The 21,722-nt window shown below is 59.9% G+C and overlaps 1 protein-coding gene across 3 annotated transcripts in view; it reads right to left on the bottom strand.

Annotated features, from left to right (window-relative positions):
- PDXK (pyridoxal kinase) overlaps positions 1-21,722 on the bottom strand; it is a 29,385-nt gene that overhangs the window by 6,895 nt on the left and 768 nt on the right. For all 3 annotated transcript variants that reach the window (XM_057505088.1, XM_036911996.2, XM_057505085.1), the window contains exons 2-7: positions 10,862-10,916; positions 4,424-4,528; positions 3,720-3,803; positions 2,654-2,700; positions 1,990-2,075; positions 822-867 (exon numbers count right to left, since the gene is read on the bottom strand). In XM_057505088.1, coding sequence (XP_057361071.1) covers positions 822-867; positions 1,990-2,075; positions 2,654-2,700; positions 3,720-3,803; positions 4,424-4,528; positions 10,862-10,916 — 423 coding nt within the window. The remainder of the gene's footprint in view (positions 1-821; positions 868-1,989; positions 2,076-2,653; positions 2,701-3,719; positions 3,804-4,423; positions 4,529-10,861; positions 10,917-21,722) is intronic.

Here is a 21,722-nt window from a genome sequence, read left to right as displayed (position 1 = left end):
ACTGGGCCCCTGCTGCCTGGGGCTCCAGCCCACCCTTCCTGTCCTGGCCCAGAGTTGCAAGCCAGAGTCTGGCACTAAATTTCTTCTACGCAAGTGCATGCAGACACATGCATGTGCACACAGCACACACCATGCACGCCCCCCGGCATGCTCCTGCACAGCACACACACACAGACACACCCCCGGCATGCTCCCACACAGCACACACATGCACACCCCATGGCACGCTCCCACATAGCACACACATGCACAGCCCCCTGGCACGCTCCCACAAGCACACACACGCATGCCCCCTGGCACACTCTCGCACTGCACACACACACACGCCCGTCGGCACAGTCTCACAAGCACAAACACACATGCCCCACGGCACACTCTTGCACAGCACACACACGCATGCCTGATGGCACGCTCTCATACAGCACAAACACGCACACCCCCTCCTACTGGGGTCTGGCGGACCCTGAGGGTGTATGCGGGTCTGACCACCCCCCAGGCAGCACATGCAGTGGGCTCCCCGAGCACAGCTGGGGTGGGGGCGCAGACACTTAGGCTCCCCACTCACTCTCTGAGCAGAAGGCAGGGACAACAGTGCACGACGACACGCCACGGGAGTGCAGCAGAACTCCAGGGTGCATGTAGCAGTGCTTGGCACAGTGGCCGAAACAGAATTTATAACATGTCCCCCAGGCCTTCCTGGCTGGCTGCCCAGAAGCCAGGAGGAAGTTGGGGTGCCTGTCTCCTACTGCCGAGGGCATGGGGCTGCCCCTCCCATGAGCAATGCTGCTGGTCCCACACAAGGCCCTGGGAGGGACCCTTACCGCTAAGGCTTCCTCCTGGCTGTGGATCTTCCTGCCACTCAGTAACCTGAAAGATGGGCAGCCACAGGTGAGGCGCTGCTGCTTGGGGCCCCACCGGAAACACGTCCAAAGCTGTGGTGGTGCTGGTGACACCCAGCCCAGCCCCATAGGGAATGAATTCAACATCTGCTGCCCGACAGAGGCCAGGTAGCCTCTGTGACATGTCCACAGACCAGTCAAGAGCAAAACTTAGTTTTAGAAGAGGACTCTGACACATCACAGGGATGTGGTGAAGCTGCAGACTGTGCTGCTTACATGCAATAGCAAAGGACAGCAGCCCACGGCCCCCACATAGTGATCCAGGTCACAGCACAAGCTCCCGCAAGGGCGCCAGTGTCCACGGGAAGTCACAGAGTTGTGAAGGGCTGGCGGACCTTTCACGAGTCTGCCAATGGCCCAGGGCCCTCAGGGTGATCCAGCACCCTCCAGGGTGGGTCAGGGAACCCTGAGCCCCCCGAGTCCAGGTACCCCCACACCTATGTTAAAGGGCAGCCTGGGAGACACAGGACCCCAGTCGATGGTCCAACAGAAGTGAACTGGGATGGAGACACGCCCACCTTGGTGCCCAGGTGCACACCCCACGGCCTGGGACGGCAGGCACGTCCCCGGGTGCCTGGTTCTGCTGCTCACCAGGTGAGCCACGCACTCATGAGGCCCTTTGACCCTCTATGCCGGGTGGGGTCCAGCACGGTCCCACCTTTTCACCCCATGTAGAAAGCTCGGCTGTGAGTTTCAGAGCTCCTGGGTAGCTGCCTGCGTCTGCTGCTGTGGGCGCTCCATCCCGTGGCCTGTGTCAGCAGCGAACACCCTCTGCTCAGCACAGCACCTCCTTCCCTTTCTGTCCAGAATGGCTCTGGCCATTTGGTTAATGGCTGGTGGTCAGGATGATCACAGGGTGTCCAGGGGAAGTACCCACATATTGCTGGGGACTCAAAGCAATGTTGGGCCCAGGCGCCATATCGGCCCCCACTCAGGACAGCCAGCCCCACCCTGGTGCCTGGCTCCACCTTGAGGCAGGACCTTCCCTGGAGCGCCATGCGGCCCAATGAGCAAGCCACAAGGGACACAGGGACCCTCCCGGCACAGTCTCTGGGCGACATCTGTAAGCTTCAGCCATTTCGTTACTTACTCAGCCTCGAACTGGTTGGGGGTTATTATGTCTGCAACTGGCACGACCTTCTCTCTGTACACTGGGAGGAGGTCCTCGGGGACATACTGAGGGAAAGGAGACAAGCAGGCAGGCTGAGGCCAGAGAGGAGACAAGAGCAGGGGCCCGGGACCGTGGACCAGGGGCCCGGGCGCCCCGGCTGTGCACAGGCCTTCACACGGGGTGGGGTGGTGTCCCAGGAGGCCTGGGTGAGGGTGCGTCTCTGTGACACACCTGTGTTTTCTACCTCTCCACATGTGACATCACCACCTGTGCCTGTGCAGCTTGTGGCATAAAAGTGGTTTTACATTTTTACACAGTTGGGGGTGGGGGGGGTGTTAAAGTCAAAACAGTAACATTTTGTGACACACAGAAATAACAGGAAATTCAAATTTCAGAGTCTGCATAAGAAGTTCCATTAAAATAGTCTTATCTGCTCATTTGCAGATTCTGGCCGCCTTTTGCTACATCAGGGCTGTGTGATCCCAAACATCCACCCTGTGGCCCTTTCTGCAAAACCTCACCTGCCCGCCCTGCTTCTGGTCCTCAGAATCATGGCCCCAGCCCGGGAAACGATGCCCCGCCTGGAGGGACGTGCCGGGTTGACAGCGGCACCCCACACACAGGCACACACGGACTCACTCACCATGGAGCCTTCGCCGTCCCACTTGTCCCCCATCACTGGGTCGCACACTGCAGAGACGATGGGCACCTCGTCAGCGGAAGCTACAGCTGAGGGGAGAACCCTAACCAGCTCTTTCCGCTGTGAAATTCCACGAACCCAAGGGAAGCAGGGTCTCTCTAAGACGACGAAGTGCTCTGGTTAAAACTTTCTATTAATCTGTGATCATCTGAACCTTTCTTGAGAGTGTCACGCAGAACAGCAGCCCTGTTCCACCCTCCTGGCCTCGGGTAGACCACATTGAGGCCTCGGTGCCCCCTGCTCTCTTAACAAGCACATGCCCTCTGGGCAGTGTCCACAGTGTGGGCCAAGCCATGGGCCGTGTCGGACCCACCACTGGGCCAGCCAAGGGTGGGGACTGGTGTACATACCTGGAGGACCTGCACCCCAGGAAAGGCCTATGGCTGCAGTCAGGGGGACAAAAACAGCCTGGTGCTGCCCAGGCCTCCAAAGGAAAGGCCCTCTACAGGGACTCTAGAGTCTCGACTACTGTCCCAGACTGGCTGGGCCAGGTGTGCACTGCTGGGCTTCCCCCTGCACTGAGTGTCTCAGGTGGTGGCCGCTGCAGGACCCTTCAGGCCCTGAATGCACCTGTCCATGTCCCAGGGAAAGAGCAGCCAGCATCTGCCTTGTCATTTACCCGGAGAGGCCCTGGGTGTGGGACACCCACTGCCTGGAGGAAGGGACAGACAGGCCTGGCCTGCACTTCAGCTCTGCCCTCGCTAGCTGGGCCCCGACTGGCATCCACCCCCACGCCACTCCCTCTAGGGTCAGTGGGGTCACACGTGCCCCAGCTGCAGGATCGGGCGGCCGTATCTGCACCTGGCACTGACTACAGCAGGTCTGTAACCCACTTCTCCTAACTGCCCCACAGACGCCAGCTTCACCATGAAGATGTCTCAGACCCCTCTGGACTTCTGGAGGCACACATCCCTGGAGGCCCGGCTGTGAATGGCAAAACGTGACACAGCCACCTGCTCACAGGGCCCCCAGCAGACCCCACCTGAGAAGGGGCCCGCCCAGGACCTACCGTACACGAGCCTGGAGTTCTGCTGCTTCAGCTCCTGCACGATGTCCACCACCATGGCCAGGAAGGACTTGTCTCTCATGTAACCTTTGGGAGGGACATCGGGCCACCCTTGTGAGACAGACCACGGCAAAAGGAGAAACAAGACCATCCGAGCCACTTGCCCAGAGGCCAGCGGGTGGGTAAGACGGGGGGTCCCCTAACACCTGTGGTCAGCAAGGGGGCACCAGGCGTTTCCCAAAAGAAGTCTTAAATGAGCGGAGAAGCTGCGCTGACAGGCGCTGGAGGCATGTCCTCTTCCCCTTCTTTCCCATTTCCATGATAAACATGCTCACTTTTAATGATGTACAGAAATACAAACAGGCTTCTTGGTTTTTCACCAAGAAGTTGACAAATGAACGATGAACCAGGGAGCACGTTGCTTACCTACTATTTTCACCCCCAACCCTCTCCCAACACCTCCCCCTCCCCCACCCTGCCTGGGCACCAGAACCCCAGGGAGACCCCGGAAGTATGGTTAACTTAGCATGTCCAGCACAGTCATCACCTGAGCGGGCAGAGCACGGCTGTGTCCCCCAAGGTCAGGCTACTGGGGTGTGGTGACCACTAGGGCACCAACAAGTCCTAGGAGGAGGCAGGGACGGGGCAAGCCTGGGATGGGGGTGCCTTCCCGAGCCCACCCCCACCGGAGCGAGGCCCACGGGTACCTGTGAGCACATAGTCATATTTATTCACATTGTTCAGCTTCAGACCCTCGTACAGCTCATGGAGTTCATCAGAGTTCAGCACTTGACCCTTCCAGTGTGCGTAGCCTGCAGGAGAGCGGGGACTCAGGGCCTCGACCCCAGGGCCCAAGGTGACCCAGCCCATGGCCCGCACACCCTCGATGACACCCACGGACCGTCCCACGCCGTGGCTGATGCCAGGCAGGGTCTAAGCTCACTGAGCATGGACGGGGGTGGGCCTCCTGATGCCACTGGCCACGAGGCACCCACTATGGGCACAGCAGCTCTCATGCTGTCCCAGTTGTCCTGACCCGGGTCCCACCCTCCCCTGCCCGTTTCCCCCAGAACCGATCCATGGCAACAAGGGCGGTCACTCCCCGGGCTGGCCTCTGGGCAGCTGAGTCTGTGTTTGCTGACGGATGGGCCACAGGAGGGATGCACCAGGCCCAGAGAGATCTATGACTTACCCATCTTCACAGGGGGTGCCTGTGCATCCCCCCCCAATGGCTGCTTGCCTCGACCACGCAGGCTTCCCCACTCAGGCCGAGTCGCCTGCCACGACCCAACCCCACAAGGCTGAGCTGTAACCAAAGCAAGTCTGGGGTCCCATACTAACCAAGAGCCAGACGTGAACTGGAAACAGCCCCAGCCTGGTTCGTGGCCCCACAGGCGAGCCATCCACCCCAGGCACACCAACACGTGAGCATCCTTCCAGCAAGACCTCCAGCCTCCCAGGGGGACCCTCCTGCCATGCAGGAGCCCTCCCACACAGGCTCAGAAGGAAGCAGGTTCACACCAACGGCTTGCTCATTCTCGGGGGCTACGGCGGCACCACACGGCCACACCCCCATTTCACTCACAAAAACTTGGTGGATTCCTTCACGCCTAAAGTATGGGTGCATTTTTAACCTCACAGGTAAAAACCTGGGGAGGGCTGATTCCCACAACAGCGAAGCCCAGGAACCAGCCACAGGGTGGAGGGCCTGGCTAGCCCCGAGCCAGGTCCTCGCACGCTGCAGGCCTCCCCCAGGCAGGGCCTCACCAGCAGGCTTCCTGCGCTCGGCAAAGGATGGCTCCCTACACAGCAGCCTGTGTGTGAGGGCCCCCCAGCAAGGAGGGACCATTGGGAAGGGCGCTCTGGACAGCAGCCCAGACCCAACCGAGCAATTCTCCAGGGACTGGTGTGGCCTCTGGACGTCCGGCAGACGCAATTCCCACTGCACGCACCCGGGGATGAGGGTAAACTCAGGCCAGAAGGACAGACGTCAGACTGAGAAGCTTACTGGCCCCCGTTATCTGGGTAGCCGGGAAGGGGTCTGGTGAGGGGCTGGGGGCACCCTCAGGTGGAGGCCAGCTCCTTGTGCACAGGCTGCCCCTCCCCGCAGCCCCTGAAGAGTTGGCCACCTCTGGCTATGCCCGGGCAGGAGTTTGCTCAAGGTGGGCCTGGGCTGCCAGGGGTCCTGCAGGCCAAGGGTCCCTGCAGGAAACACAAAGTGCTCCTTTCTGCCCTGTTTTCCGAGCATCCTTCCAACTGGGGGGTGGTTTGACTCTGCCACACACACAGCGTGTGCATGTCCCAAGACCACTGTGACGGGAACCACAGCTGGACGGCTCTCACAACATTTCTAGGGCCTGGTGATCCTAGGTCAGGTGGGCAGGGCTGCTCACCCACCGAGGCCTCTGTCCTGGGTGTGTTCGCAGCTGTCTTCTTCCTCTGTCCTCACGTGGTGGGATCTCTTCTTACAGGGACACCAGTCAGGTTGGACCAGGGCCCACCCTAGGGGCCTCACTTTAACTTAATGACCTCTGTAAAGACCCTGTCTCCAAGTACTATCACATTCTGAGGTGCTGGAGGTCAGGGCTTCAATGCAGGAATTGGGGGAGACATACTTCTGCCCACAGCACGCAGTGACACAGAAGAGATGCCAGCCACCAGCAGGTCTCTAACACAGGACACCAAGGCAGAGCACGGGGCCCCTGCCTGAGAGCCACTTCTGACCAGGTAAGGAAGCTTGGCCCATGCCTTTTAGCACCCCTGCCCAGACACGTCTTCTCTCCTTCTGAAACGGGTGGGGCCCTCTGATCATCTTTCCAAACAAATCACTCAACTTACAGACAGAAAAAGGAACTCTGCAAAGGCTGAACCCATGACCCTTAGGGACCCCACTTCCCGGGTGGCCAGAGCCGGCCCAGCAGGCCTGTCCCACATCAGTCCACCAAGGAGGCCCCTGAATGCAAGTCTGCTGCAGGCACCTGCCCCTGGCCTTCCCCGACCCTGTGGCTCCCTGTCCATGCCAGCCATCGTTCCCCAGGGGCTTGCCACCAGACCCGGCAGCTGGTCACACTCAAACTCTAAGTGCCAGGACAACTGGGCCTGCCCTGCCCACCAACCTCCAGCGAACCCAGTTTCTTCTAGCTGCCCCTTGGACAGGATCTTGGGTAACAGAGAGCTCACTGTAACTTTCACTGAAGGACTTGAAAATGTGGGCCTAGGGCTGGGGCTGGGGCTGCTTCAAAGCCTGCTCTGCCCTAGAGAGCTCCCCACCTTCCAGAGGGCAGAAAATGACAGACAGGGCGGTGTTGCCCACCGGAGGGCCTATAAGAACTGGCAGGGGGGTGGGCTGGAGGAGCTGTGCGGGCGCCAAGAGACGCTGTCCTCAGGCCCTCGGGGGCCCCCAGAACTGGGGAGGCAGGCTCCCCGCACACCGACACGGGCTCTCCCTCTGGGAGCCTGGAATGGCAGCCCCAGGTGGGGATGCCCCGCGACCAGCCCCCACACACACTCTGGGCACTGATCTCTGCAGGTCTCTGATGCCCCTCCGTGCCACCTCAGCCCCACCTGGGGAGCCAACTGTCCTGAGCACCTGTCAGAAGGTGCCCTGGGGGGCTGCAGGCCACGTGGTCTGTGCTCTGCTGTGCTGAGTCCCGTGAAGTCCCCAAGCAAATCCTAACTTGGGGGTGATCCTGGGGGGCCCTGGCACAGTGGGGGTCTGCCCAGGACCACTGCCCACCCTCACCCTTAGGAATGTCCTCCCGAAGCCTCCTTCCTCCAAACCCCACCTACTTTTGTGATTAATCTAGACCCTCCCTGTTCACAGTGGGGTACCCTGTGGGGGTGTCTCAGCTGGACTGCAGGTTCTCAGGCCCTGCCCCAGGCCTGCAGAGTCAGCATCTCTGGGGCGGGGCCAGCACCAGTCTCATAAGGCCCCAGGGGAAATCTGAATAACACTGGTCCAGTCCAAGTCAGGGGTCAAGTCCAGCTGCCACGTGCTTTTCTACGGCCTCCAAGATAAAAACCAGTTTTTATACTTTTAAATGGTTAGGGAAAAAAGAAAAGTAACACTTTATGACTTGTGAAAGTTACACAACATTCCATTTTCGGTATCTACCAGTAAAGTGTACGTTTTCCTGTGACCTAGCCGCACCCACTCCTCACGTTCCGTCTCTGGCTGCCGGTCAGTCAGTATCTGGCCCTTGGCAGGAGATGCGCCTCAGGACACCTGTCACCCAGCAAGCCAGGCCCTCAGGCCCCCACTGTAGGTGATTCCCGATGCAGACCACAGGAGACTCCACTCATTTCGCCCCCGCTAGGACTGCGAGAACAAAAGACCAAGACAAATGCCACCAGTGTGGGTGACAGGGCAGCTGGGGCCCTTGCCCGCTGCCAGCGGGACTGCAGAAGCAAGAAGCCACTTTGGGCAGGAGTCCAGCAGCCCTTCAGATGAGTGGACAGTCCCTGCCTGATCTAGCAGCTGTGTTTGTGGGCACACATAGGTGATTCCTAAGGGCCACAACACACAACCCAGATGTCCACCAAGGGCAGAGAGGACCCACGTGCAGTGTGCCACACAGGGAATACCCCTCAGCCACAGAAGGAATGAAGCGTTGGCCCCGTCACAACGTGATTGGCCAGGAACAGAGGGGCCAGTCACCAAAGGTCACCTGTCGTATGACGCCTACTCGGTGAGATGTCCAGATGGTAAATCCAGACACAGGGAGTAGGTGGCGGCCACCAGGGCTGGGGGGCTGCAGAGGGACTGCTGACAGGCGGTCACTTCGGGGTGGCTCCCACAGGGGTGACGGCCACATTCTAGGGACAGTGGTGATGGCTACAGCCTGCAAGTGTGCTGAAAACCACTGAATCACCCACCTATGTGGGTGTGTAAATACCTTAATAAAGTTGTTTTAAGAAAAAAAGAAGGGATTTCTAACCTGGAGGAGCATGTGGACCACGGCCAGGAGGACTGTTAGGAGGGCCGCCACACCGTGCCCAACCCCATGAGACAAGCAGATGCGAGCAGAAGTGTCCGGAAGCCTCTGTGGTCACTGGCACTGCTCAGCATCCCACCACATGACCCTGAGCTGGCCACAGTGTGTGAGCGAACTGCGCTGGTCAGTCAGCTGAGTGCCGAGGGCAGAGCAGGGCCGCACGGTGGAAATAACACAACAGCAAGGCCTTCACCAGACAGCTGGAGCAGCACAGCCCTGGACTGGGAGGCCCACGGCAGGGAAAGCCGCTCCAGCCTCTCGTGAGCACGTCTTCCTTCCTGTCTAGCAGATGCTGGCGGGTGAATGCAGTAAAAAATAAAGGCCTCCGGTGCTTTGTAGCCAAAGGCAGAACAATCAAGTCCTTCGATCCAAAGCCCAGGACAGATCACAGCGTCACACAAGTGCTGTACACTCGGAGCAGGTAGAGCTCTGTTCCTGGGCCACGTGTCCAAACCACCAGCTCCCGTGGTTCCCCGGAAGCCAAGCCACATGCCATGCAGGCCAGCCTGCAAGTGTGCTGAAAACCACTGGCTGAAAGACACGCCAGTCTCACTTCTCAGCAGCGTGTGGGCTGGGCGAGTGGGGAGAGACGGGAGGAAGGGGCCCACAGGCCCAGGGGTGCTGGCTTCTCCAGGTGGGCGGTGGCTCCTGAGCCACAGGGCGGCCTTGGGGAGGCCTCCCCCAGGAAGCCCCCTGGGCAGGCTGCACAGGCAGCCATGAGTGCCAAGCACAGGGCACTCGAGAGCCCCCCATAGACGAGGGCTGCCTGAGGGGTCCCCTTGCCAGGCAGGCCCTGTACTGCAGCTGGCGGAGGCTGGGTGGGGTGCCTCCAGGAGCCGCAGCCAGAAGCCTCCCTGGAACAGAAGCCCCACCCTGCCCCTGCCCGAGCTGTGCCCTGCGTGGGCTCCCGGCACTTGGGCCTGGCCTTCACCCTTCCCTCCCGCGGCAGCTGGAAGCCTCCTCTGTCATGGACCCCTCAGGACGGTCCGTCTGCCCCCAGCTGGAGGGCTCCTGGGGGGCCCAGAGGCAGCCAGTCAGTGCTGAAGCCCTGCCCCTCATCCTGGACTCCAGGGCAAGGAGCCGGGGCTGAGCTCCTGGTAAGCTAATGCTGACTATGGCCCAGTATAACACTCAGCATTCGGCTCTGTCATTGAAGGCCGAAGCCAGTTTGGCTTGCTCACTTCAAAAGAAGAGCTGGTTAAAACAGCCAATAAAACACGTGGGATTTAAGATCGCCAAGTCGGCTTGAACCTTTGGGGCTTCTCCCAATGTCAGAGCTCCTCCTCCACGCTCGGGAGGGCAGACGCAGGGAAGGTCCCTTGGCGGGAAGCATGGCCTTCCGTCTGAATCCCACATGTAATCCTTCCCTCAGTTGGTGACTTAAGACAGCCTCTCTTCCAAGGAAAATCACACCCAAGAGAATCACGGAACTGGGCTGAGGCTGAGGCGCCCACCGCGTATCCCGTGGGCACTCCGCCAGCTGTTTGGGGACTGTTCTGTGCTCCCGAGGTTCCATCTGGGCCCAGAGAAATGTCAGAGGAGGGACGGATGTGGATGTTCCAAGACCCGAGCAGCCTCTTTCTCCTGCCACTGCAGCAGTGTGGGCGTCCCAGGGCAGGGCGTCCTGAGGCCGCAGGGCTGGGGAGCTCACTCCGACAACTCCAGGGCTTTCTGAGGGCAGCATCCCTCACGTCCTGCTTAAGGTTTCTATGCACAGAAATAGTGGGTCCCCACGCACTGAGGTGTACACACAAGCTTGTGGAGGCACTGGGTTTAATGGGGATCAGGATCCGCACCCATGCCCACCGGCAGCAGGCTCACATGCTCGTCACGGCTCAAGGTGTCACCCGGTGCACGATGAGGGGCACGAGCAGGTGTCACACGGAGAGAGGTATGGCCCAAGAGTAGGTGTTAGGACCACCATGCTTGTTTTACAGAAGAGGAAACCGAGGCGTGGTGAGGTCACACCCCCTGCTCAGTTCACCCAGCTCAAAGCAGCTGGGTGAGATTAAAACATAGAGGCCCGAGCCCCACCTGAAGACAGGCACACCTCAGCCCTCACCTTCCTGGGCCGTGTGCCCCCATTTCCCACCTGTCAGAGGAGTAGGGCCCCCATGTCTCTGATAGTCACTGCTCAGGCCACCGCCTTACCTGTGTGGTTTGAAAACTGGACAGAGTTCACCGTGTCAATCTCAAACCCCAAGACCTGCAAGACACACAGAGAAGGACCAGGTGTAAGAGTCAGGCCAGGCTCTCACTGACCATGGCAGGGGTCAGACAAGGCCCGCGGGTAGGCAGAGCCGCCAGGCCACACAGCTGCCAGGCCCTGGGAGCAGGCAGGGGTGTCGCTGATGTGGACAACGAGATGGTCCCCCTGCGTCAACCCCCGCACTTTCAGTGCCATGCGTGTCTGGTGACGGGCTCTGTCCCCCCACCTCTTATCAGGAAGCACTAGGGAGAAGCCGGCCAGGGGGACTGGAACTCAGCCGCAGCCCAGCTGCTGGGGCCCCACGGAGAAGCTCTCAGGCCACTTCCGAAACCCTGCCAAGTGAAGGTGCAAGGCATCCATGTGTTTGGGCACAGAAGGAGGGCAGGGCTGTCCTTGTTCCCAGACCCTGGGCTTGAAGCCCACCCCTACAAGGAGGCGAGGCCAAGGGCCCCCTCAGGGGCACGGCTGACCCTGCCCTCCCCATGAGCCCGGCCCAGAGCCCTCCACCCGCATGTGTCTTGTCAGCCACAGAGAAGGGGCCCAGGCTGGTCCCGCCACAGACCCACCACGGACAAGTGAGGGGCCCCACCATGCCGAGCCAGCCTCCCACTGGCCTGGGCATGGGGTCTTCTGGCTCAGCCCCCCAGATGCTGGCGAGCAGGGCAAGGGGCACCTTGGGGGCAGGCTGTTGCCTGACACAGCAGCTCTTGGTGAGGCTTCAGTAGGGACTCTTTTCTAATCCAAGGGAAGGACAGGATATGTCTGCACAGCCCAGACGTCTTCACAAGCCAGCGAGGATGGGAGGGTCTGCAGCCATCTGTCCTGCTTTATCTCTGCTTTCCTGTTTGTTTTCACACTTCCTAAGTATTGACTCACTCAGGCCATACCACGTGTAGGACACTGCAGTCCCTCAGGGCATGAGACATGCTCCATGCGCCCCACACCTCAGCCACACATCGCCCACCTCCCAGCCTTGGTCCTACCCTGGCCCTGCGTCCCTGCCTTCCAGGCCAGCTCCTGTGGGCATCCTCACAGGCCTCCGACCAAGGCCCCTACGTGGCCCCTCCACGGCCTGCCCCAGGTGCCCTGGTCACTCCACAGAGCCAGCCATCCCAGCCATCTGAGGAAGGCCGCCCAGCACTGCGCACAGGCAGTGAGAGAGAGAAGGGGGGATGGCGAGAGGGGGGGATGGGGAGACAGGGAATGGAGAAACAGGGATGGAGAGACAGAGATGGAGAGGCAGTGAGAGATAGAGACACAAGGACAGAGATGAAGAGACCTCAGAGATGGAGAGACAGGGAGAGACAGAGAGGCAGGGAGGGTCAGAAGGAGGCAGAGAGGGTGTGAGAGGGAAGGCGCTCACTGAGCGCAGGGGGTCTCCCATCCTGGCTGGTGCCCCCCAACAATGCCAACCACCTCAAACGGCACCTCAACAACCAAAGCCAGCAGTGCCCCAGCCACGGGCAGAGTGGCTGCCCCGCGGGGGTGGGGAGCCGCGGGCTCCTGGGTGCCGCGCACATCCCACCTTCTTGAGGTGGGGAGCCAGGCGAGCTTGCTGTTCTAAGTCACTGAGCCGTACGCTTATCACTCTCATTTATCAAGTCTTTCTAAAATTCTTATCCACTTGTTAGGACTCAGTAATAAAACAGAACTCGGCAGTCTTACGCTAAGAGGTTGAAACTGACACTTTGCAAACATGCTTGTCTGATTTCATGGACTCCTATTCTGAGAGTGCAGTGTCTCAAACCCCTTAAAATTCCAACCAACTCTGAAGAAACAGATTTGAAGCAACAAAAATGCAAATCCTGAACATCTGTCAAAGCGACCTTGCATCGCTTCTGGGTGGACAGGTAATCGGTGTTTAAAGCGACGGATTCGAGACGGAGCCGCCGCTCCTGCCGTTCAGGGACAGAGAATGAGGCCCCTAGGCGGATATCTCCATTTCAGCCACCAGCAGGACTGGCTAATTCGTCAGCAGCAAGTGCTAGTCTGACGACAACCGTCAAAACACACGTGCAAGGCCTGAAGACTCAGAAGAGAAGCAAGGCAGATGGCATCGCGGCAGCCGGGAGCCCTGGGACCCCAGGGGAAGGAGGCTCCTGCCGCTCAACTCAGCTCAGACCCACCCTTTGTCCTCAGCCCTGTGACATCTGGGCTGCGACAGGCAAGCACTTCTCTGCCCAGCTGGTGGCTCCCTGCTGGGCACTGCCAAGGGAGCCAGAGGCAGGGGAGACGAGGGTCCTGCCCCTCCCAGGCTTCATCCCAGCAGCCGGCCATCCCCCTGCTGTGGCGGCATGGACTGTGGCCCCCACGACAGAGGCCTCACCACTCAGCTCTGCAGAGCTGGCATCCCCTTCGCCCTGCTTTCAGTCCTGACCCCCAACCTCCTTGGGGCCCCACAGTGCCAGCGCCCCAGCAGGTGCCTCCCCCATGTCTTTGTCCTTTACCTGTTTTCTGTTCTCCTAATACAGGTGTCCCCACTATCTGAAAGTAGAGTGCTATGAAACCTTCGTAAACAGAGGGCGTAAAGGGAAGAGTATTGCCCGATTCCTGAAAGTTTGTGTTAGCACTCCTTCGCTTTTACAAAAGACTTACCTTATACCTGCTTTTATTAAATGAAAGAAACCTCAACAGGATCTTCACTTCTATGAAAAAAGCTGACCTGATGCAGGGCTAATGTAGGGTCTTTCCTAAAAGTAAAGGGGTGTCATGTGAGCTTTCAGAAGCAGGGGATGGCTCAGAAAATAATTGCTCTGGCTTCCACTTATGGATAGAACCCTGCCTGACACAACCCGTGTCCCCTTCCCACGGGGGCCAGCGAATCACCTTAATGACGAACAGCAGGGGACAGATACAAGACCACTACATGTCAGGCCCACGGCCAGGCCATGTATTCTCGTGAAAATCACCGTGTTTCCCGGGGGCCTTGGGGCCAGCAGAGTCCTAAGGAAGGCCCCAGAGGCCCCGTCACCCTGCAGAACCCCACCTGAGTGTGGGTGGGCCTGCCAATGTGCCCTCTCCTGTGACTGTGTTCCTGGTGAGCAGTGGCAGCACGCGGGCCATCCAGGAGCACACAGCTCGGGCCGCGGAGCAGGGGTGGGCCAGAGGGATCTACAGAGAGGCAGGGCTGCTTCAAAGGTGAAGGCCATGTGATGAGCAGCAGGTGTGCAAGCATTTCTCCAGGAAGCCATTCGAACACCAGGACATACAACTGACACAGAGGTTATGTTAGAAAACAGCAAACCTCCAGGCTGCACACCCTCCCCGGTGGCTCCATCTCACCAAAGAACTGCTCAGGCTGGCAGTTCACGGTCACCGCGGAAACTGACGCACATGCTGTGAGTCAGCCCTCTCCCAGCTGGTTCTCTAACATATACCAGCACACACATAAAAAGACTTAACAGAGGCTCGATTGAAGAGAAAGAGGAAGAACAGAATGGTTCAGCCCAGGGAGCAGGGGGAAGGCAGGCCTTAAGGGAGAAGGGGAACCCCACCCTCTCTGGCCTTGCTGCTGCACATGGGCTGGGCCCTCCTGCCACGTGGCAGACCGTGCCCCTACTTCCGCCTTTGCACACCCCACACAGCTCCCAGGCCATGCCCACTGACGGCCCAGGCAGGCTCCACACTCCCACTCCAGGGAGCTGCCATGCCGCCAAGCTCCTCGCCCCCGACCCCTCGGACCTAGGGTGCACCTCAAGGCCCGGCCCTGCCCGTGGGATGGGGCCCAGGCCCCAGCTGCACGTCCCACGCTGTGATTCCATGCTGTGGCTAAGGAACTGATGGCCCCTTTGTGAACCCTGGAAGGCTCCGACGCCTCTGTGCCTGTGAGCAAAGCTCTGAATCTAGTCATCCTGTCAGCCCCCAAGACCCCATCAGAACTTTGCCTTCGCTGCCTCTGTGGCAGCACCTGGACTCAGTGGGGCCTGGGGGCTTTGGGGGTACCCACCAACTGTGAGTCCCCCAGGATGAGTCCCACATCCCATGACCTCTGATGAAGGCTGGTGGCGGCCAAAGCCCCTGCCTGGGCTCCACTAGCAAGCCCATCCCATTTCAGGACAAGCCAGGAGCCTCTGCCAGGAGGTCCCGGAGAAGCCAGCTCCCTGCCCACCAAGGGCGTGACAGTATCATTCCGGCTGCCGAGAACCTGCCCACACAAGGACTACATGGGCACAACCAAGCAGAGGAGGCTGGGGTCTCAGATTCCGGAGGAGCCAGAGAGTCACAGCCAGCCCAGGCTGGAGACACTTTGGGCGAGGGGCGAGGTCCTGGACAGGCGGCCCATCGGCACTCACCCCCACCCAGCACGTGGCAGGGCCCCTGGGCCTGCGCAGGGTGAGAAGCACAGGTGTGTGAAGGGCCCACAGGAAGCACCCATCTCCTGCCCAGAGAGAATGGTCAAAACATGCCAGGCCAGTGTGCTGGCTGGGAAATGGCTCCAGCTTCCTACCCCTCCCACTGTGTGGGGCAAACATCTGTAGTAAGTGGTGCACACATGGGCCTGGGAGAGCGCTTTCAAATACTCGGAGCGTCAGGCCACAAAGGGCAGTGCCACCAGGACATGCAGGCGCAATCAAGGTCTCCAGACCCAGTCACCTCGGCTGCAGCACCGTCCACACAGGATCCCATCTCAGCCCAATGAGACCATCCCTCCATGAGGGGGGCTACGTGTGCCCAAGGGGCCTGGAGCTGCACTGGGCCCTCAGCCCGCCAGCATGGGCGATGCACACTCCCAGAGCCACGCACAGCCTAGCTGCTGTCATCAGCCACTCAGCTGACAGCGACACTAACTCAGCGGCTCGGAGATCTGTCCTCACCCGGAGGCAGAGCATTCAGAACAGCAGGGCCAGGAGGCTCTCAGTATTCCAGGGCACTGCCCCATGCCGAGTCCTATGAGCACACGGGCCACGTTGGGCAGTGACGGGGTCCGTCTTCCAGAATCCTCACTGTGGCTTGTTCTGCAAGACGTTCCATCACTTTCACAAGAAATTGGAACTAGTTAAGAGGAGACCCAAGAGTGCCATTGACTGCTGTCTCCTGGGTCAGCCCTGGGGCCCAGTGCCCCGCGTCCCTTCCTCCACGGGTTATGGGCAGCACTACAAGTGAGCTCAGCTCACATCCTCTGACCTGATCGCCCAGAAGAACTTCTCCTGGAAGCAGCTCCACAGCCACCTCCACCCTATGTACGTGCCCTTACCTCAATGGTGACAGCCCTGGACCCCATCACCTCAGCCCCCGTGCCTGCTCCCAGCCCAGGTACACCCACACTGGGTGCCCTGCCACCCAGCCTTCAGGCTGACACTGCTCAGTGCCAGGACCACAGCCCCTGCCAGGCTGGGGGATTCGCTGGCCAGGTTCTGCTGGTCTCTGCCCAAGCTCCTGGAGGCACCTGGGTGCAGACGGGGAACAGGGGCTCTGGAGGGGCAAAGTAGGCACTGCCTCTCCTCGGCCAACAGAGCAGTTCTGTCCTGTGGCCCACGGCCTGCACCTCCTTCCTCTCCCCTTGGGAAACTCCGCGTACACCTGCACATCACTGAGTAGACCCAGCCTACTATGACACGAGAGCTCCACGCGGGCACGTGCCAGGGGACGGCCAAGCCACCTGCACTGAGACACGCCTCCCCTTCCAGGGGGCAGGCTACCCCGTGTAAGGGGCCGTCACTTGGAGACAGGGCCCCCCCCACACCCACGGACCCTGGGAGGCAAAACCTGAAGAGCACTTGCTTTTCTCCACGACAGGCAATACCTCAGTCCCAGACCAAGACTGAGGAAAACCAAGAACCAAGCAATCGTGGACCCTCCTGGAGAAACACTGACAAGGCAGCAGGGGAAACAGCAAAGCACCACCTGTGCTCCCCGAGGGTCACCACTCGGCATTCCTGGGGCCTGCAAAGGGGGACACAGGGAGGGACGGGAACTCATCTGCGGGGCCCGAGAGCACCAGGGCACGTCCTGGGGACTCGGGAGGCCCCAAAGCCCAGGCACCCTGTACGTGAGCACACCCCCACATCGGTGCCACTGGGCTGGTGCTCACACATGTCACCACGAAAAATATTATGGCAAAAACTCCATCTCCTGAAGGGCAGGGTGACATTCTTCCAGTATCTTCCAGATGCAGCTCTGCTGGAGAAGCCTAGGAATTCTAAGGAGAAACGCTCAGATCTCCCAAAGGACCGGGTGCTGCAGCCACTCAGCGAGACCCTCTGCAGGCCACCTTGTGGGCTCAGAGTCCCTGAAGGTTCGAAGTTGGGAATAAGCATCTTACAGCCTGAAGAGCCATGGGCACCCCTTCCGGGTCTCTGGAGAACCCAGGTGGAGGGGCCTCGCGTGCATGCTCACTGCGACTGCCCACACCCCTGCAGCTCTGTGGCTCTGGCTCTGTTCAGAGCAGCAGGGGGCCCGGCCAGCCCATGGGACCCTCAGCCTCTGCACCAGCTGCTCTAGCCAACGTCAGGTGGCAGGGAGGGGTCTGAATCCTGGTACCCAGGCCAGGGGCCTCAACACACCCACTGCCCGCCAACCTGTCTTCCTGGGGGGTGTGGTCTACCGTACCCTGGCAAACAGACCTGCATGAGGTCCCCGGACAGAAAGACAATGTCCACCTCACCCCCATGAATGTCTCAGGGCTTCGGCTCTGCTGGGCCAGGAGAGTCCAAGGAGGCCAATCCCTGCAGGCCAGAGACTGAGCTGCCCCCTAGGGCGTCTCCCCGGGCTTCCCACGGTCCTGCCCTCCCGTCTGGGTGACAAGACATTCAAGTGGGTCTGGAGTGAAGGGCCCAAGTCAGATTCTCAAGGCCACTGGAATTCAGCAATCAAACTCTCTCCCTACAAGTGGCCTTTCAGAGCTGTGCTTCTCTGGCATGGTGACCCCCCAGTGACCAACCATCGCCCCAGCACAGAGGTCACACGTCTGGGGCAGCCTCAGAAGGAAGCAGGTGCCAGACAGCCCGCACGAAGCTGGCTGCCCATCCACCAGACACACGGACACCAGGAGGGCCATCCGCCCAGGTCCGGAGGGAGATCCAGGAGCCACCTCCGTATGGGCAGCTTGAGACCTCATTTCCGGGATAGACAGCTTCTAGATGTGGTATAATCAACCTCTGGGCCTTTAATTAAACCCCAAATTTGTGCCACTTTAAATTTCTCTGAAAAGGCTCCTTCTAACCTATTGTGGATTGGACGGTGGGCCCCCAAAATACAAGTTGGTTCAGGACTATGCATGTGACCATAGGTGGAAAAAAACAACGAAGGAAAAGATCTTGCGATAAAATCATCCTGGATTAGCTGGGTGACAAGTGTCCTCATAAGAGATACACAGGGAGAGACAGAAGCCCCGTGCCGACGCAGGCAGGAAGGCAGCCACAGCCCAGGCACACCAGAGCCAGGATGCCGGACAGGCAGGAGGGTGCCTTCCCCAGCACCTCTGGAGCTCCCTGACTTCATTTCGGCCCCCACAGCTGCCAGAATGAATTTCTGATGCTTGAAGCCCCTCAGCATGCGGTCCTTTCTCACAGCAGCCCAAGGACACTGGGACATAACCCTAAGCGTCAGGTGCCTGCTGTACTGCCACCAAAAAAGGAAGCAGTGGGGCACTGTGGGGCTGCCCAGAGGACTCTAGGACCTCCACCCAGAGGGCTGCAGAAGAGCAGGAGAAGCGGCTGAACCTCTGCGCACAGGCACCCAGCCCAGGAAGCATTTCAGGCTCTGCTTCCAAGCGGGGACAGTCCCCCTGCCACCCACCCCGCACCTGCTGTGGGAGGGAGCAGGCTGCCCCTCGTCCCAACTCACTCACCCTCACCTTTCCCTCCCCACCTCCAGAACTGAAGGCCAGAGCAGCAGGGAGTCCCCGTCCTGCAGGGCAGGGCCCCCAGATGCATCATGTGGCCTGTCTGCTCTTGACTGGGCAGCCCTCTCCTCGGGGACAGGGCCCAGATGGCCATGAGCCTGCCCTCACGCTCCCCTCTCCACCGGCACGGCTTCATCCCGTCCTACCCCCTCTGTCACTGGGCACTTCACATGGTCCCCTCCACCACTAAAACGCTCTCTGGACTTGTGCCTGGAAACAAATCCAGCAAGGCCACGGTTCTGCTCCTTCCAGTTCTGCTCGTTTTCTCTGCCCAGGGGAGGCGGCTGTCCGCCAGAGACCTCCCGGGGCATGCTTCTGAGACCTGGCTAAAGCAGTCTGGGAGCCTCGGCCCTGCAGCCCAGAGTGGCAGGCGGCTGTGGGCACCATCTGAGCACGCCCTACACAGGGCAGTGGGCCCCCAAATGGCCTCACAGTGCTCTGGAGCGCAGCACCACTGCCCAGAGGCCTGCTCTCCTTGGTGGGTGACGTCAGACAGGCTCAGAAGGCAGGGCCAACCCCCGGAGCCCAAACTCCGAGGCAGGGACCCCCGGGTCAGCCCCCACAGGCAGCCTCCCCGGCCCCGCCCACACGCATTTGCCAGGCTCTCCAAAGCTGGGGGGCCCAGCCACAGATCACCCTCTCCCTGTTTCTAAGTTCTCTCTCCACACTCAGCCAGTGAACAAGCCTGCCTTTGATGTGTCTGGCTGAATGGCGCCAGCCAAAATTCAGACACACTCATTCAGACACACTCCCTACTAACAGTAACACAACTCTGGGATTATGGGACTGCCAGCAAGGATTCAAGGCCATTGCAGCCCCATCCACCCAGCCCGTCCTGCCATCACCAGGGTTGGCGGGCCACCCCACCCGTCCCCTGCTGCAGAGGTGCCCAGACACAAGGGTGGCGTAGGGTAGCAGAATGCCACAGGGGGCCCCGCAGCATATCCTGCAGGACTAGCGGATTGATCCCCCACCAGCTGGGCAGCCAGGGCCAAAGCAGGCAAGTGCAGACTGATGAGGAATCCAGACTCTGGTCAAGGAAGCACTGGGCGGTCAAGGGCAGAGTGGCCAGTGAACTAAGAAATTTCTAGAAATTGTTTTGGTTAATGGGCTGAATCGTGTCCTCCCCCCAACCCGATTCATATGTTGAAAGCCTTGACCCCCAGCACCTCGGAATGTGGCTGTACTTGTAGATGGGGCCTTAAAGGGGTGATTAAGTTAAAATGAGTTCACTGTTGGGGAGGCCTAATCCAACCTGACTGTGTCCTTTTGAGAAGAGATGAGGTCACCAACACGCAGAGGGCCGACCACTGAAGACACCGGGCGAGGCGGCCGTCCGCATGCCCAGGAGGGAGCACCAGCGCCGCCCACACTTGGGTCTCGGAATTTGGCCACCAGTTGAGGGAATGAACCCCCACTGTGTCAGCCATCTGAACACTACACTAACAGTCCTGTTGGAGGTCCAGCTTGGGGATACCATGTTTTAAGGACCACCGTTCCTGGCTCTGTCCTCTCCTCAGCTCTCTCCAACCCCCAGAGCTACCCCTTATTCTGTACTTAGGAGAAGGAGGTAATTAGGGCAAAGAACAGGTGAGGAAGTGAGGATTCAACCCACTCCTGACAGGGGTCCTGCCTCCAGGAGAGGCCCCAGGGACACTCAGGGGCCATCCAGCCGGACCCTCCTGTACTATGAGAGGCAACTGGACTACCCCTGGGTACTGAGGGCCACCTCATTCCACAGCCAGCACCTCCTCTGGTCCTAAAACAACTGGTGAAGCAGGCATCCCATTCTACAGACAAGGCAACTGAGCGCCAGCAGGCTCAGTGAGGAAGACAGCCTCTGCAAGGTCACGAAGCTTCCAGACAGCCCCTGACTTCCACAACATCCTTCATGCTCCTGCAGAAGAGTAGGGATGGGTCAGATCAGGCAGGGGCCTACCCCCCATGACAGGAGCAGAGATGACACGACCCCCAGCACACACACCCTCAGGTAAGCATGCTGGGACGTGGGCAGACTGCAGGTAAGGTCGGCTCTGACCTGAAGAAGAACTTCCCAGGTGGGCATTCTGTTGGCACCCCTCCCTAGAGTAACTGGAAAATGACAGTCCTTGCTGTAGAAGTGGTGGGCACATGACTAGAAGTTCTGGAGCAAGGGACATCACCAGAGGACCCAGAGGAAGGGGACAGTCCACCCAAATGGAGAAAGAAGGGTGTGGCCAAGATGGGGGAAGCCAGAGACGCACACACCTCTGCCAGGGTCGCTCCGTGGCTCCCTGGCCCAGCCAGACAAGGCTGGGGCTACTCCTGTCGCTGGGCCAGGGAGCTGAACCAGTTCTCGGAGCCCTACCTGCTTCCGCCCTCTTTGACCGCCCCTGCTTCAGAGGCTCTGCACCCTTCTCCCCAAGCAGTCCAAGCAGTCCACCAGGAACTCCCCAGGGACCCAGCCCACACAACCCACCTACCTGCTGAGCTCCCCGCCCCCCACCCGCCCCTAGGAGCTAGGAGCCACTGGCTATAGCTGCTCCCTGCGTGGGGTCCCGCTTAGGGACAAAGGCCAAAGTCCAGGAGAACCACCACCCTGCCAAGACCACCCAGCACTCCCGCTGGGCCCCGGCAAGAAATGCCTGTCAGCCGCCTGTTACCTCCAGCCCAGCGTCCCATCCCACCGCACCCAGGGCTTCTGCTCCTCTGAGGGCCCCTCAGCCATAACCTTGAGGAGGCAACAGGAAGCAGGGGGTGGGCAGCCAGGGAGCCCCAACTAAGGACAGGCAGGGGAGGCAGGAGGGGAGCTGGTGGGGAGAATCTCTTAAGTAAAAGCTAAAACACTTAAAAAGCAGCTTCGAAAGCTAAACGCGTGCAAGGGCCTGAACTGGTCTCTCGGCTTGTCCTCTTAAGATCCAACATGCAGGTAGGCCTTTCCTACCCCGCCCCGGGGGCCCACGTCCCGGAATGGTCAACCG

Source organism: Manis pentadactyla, chromosome 1 (genome assembly GCF_030020395.1).
Source record: "Manis pentadactyla isolate mManPen7 chromosome 1, mManPen7.hap1, whole genome shotgun sequence".
NCBI lineage: Eukaryota > Metazoa > Chordata > Mammalia > Pholidota > Manidae > Manis > Manis pentadactyla.
The sequence above is the reverse complement of the archived record's forward strand: the minus strand, read 5'-3'. Positions and strand labels throughout refer to the sequence as shown.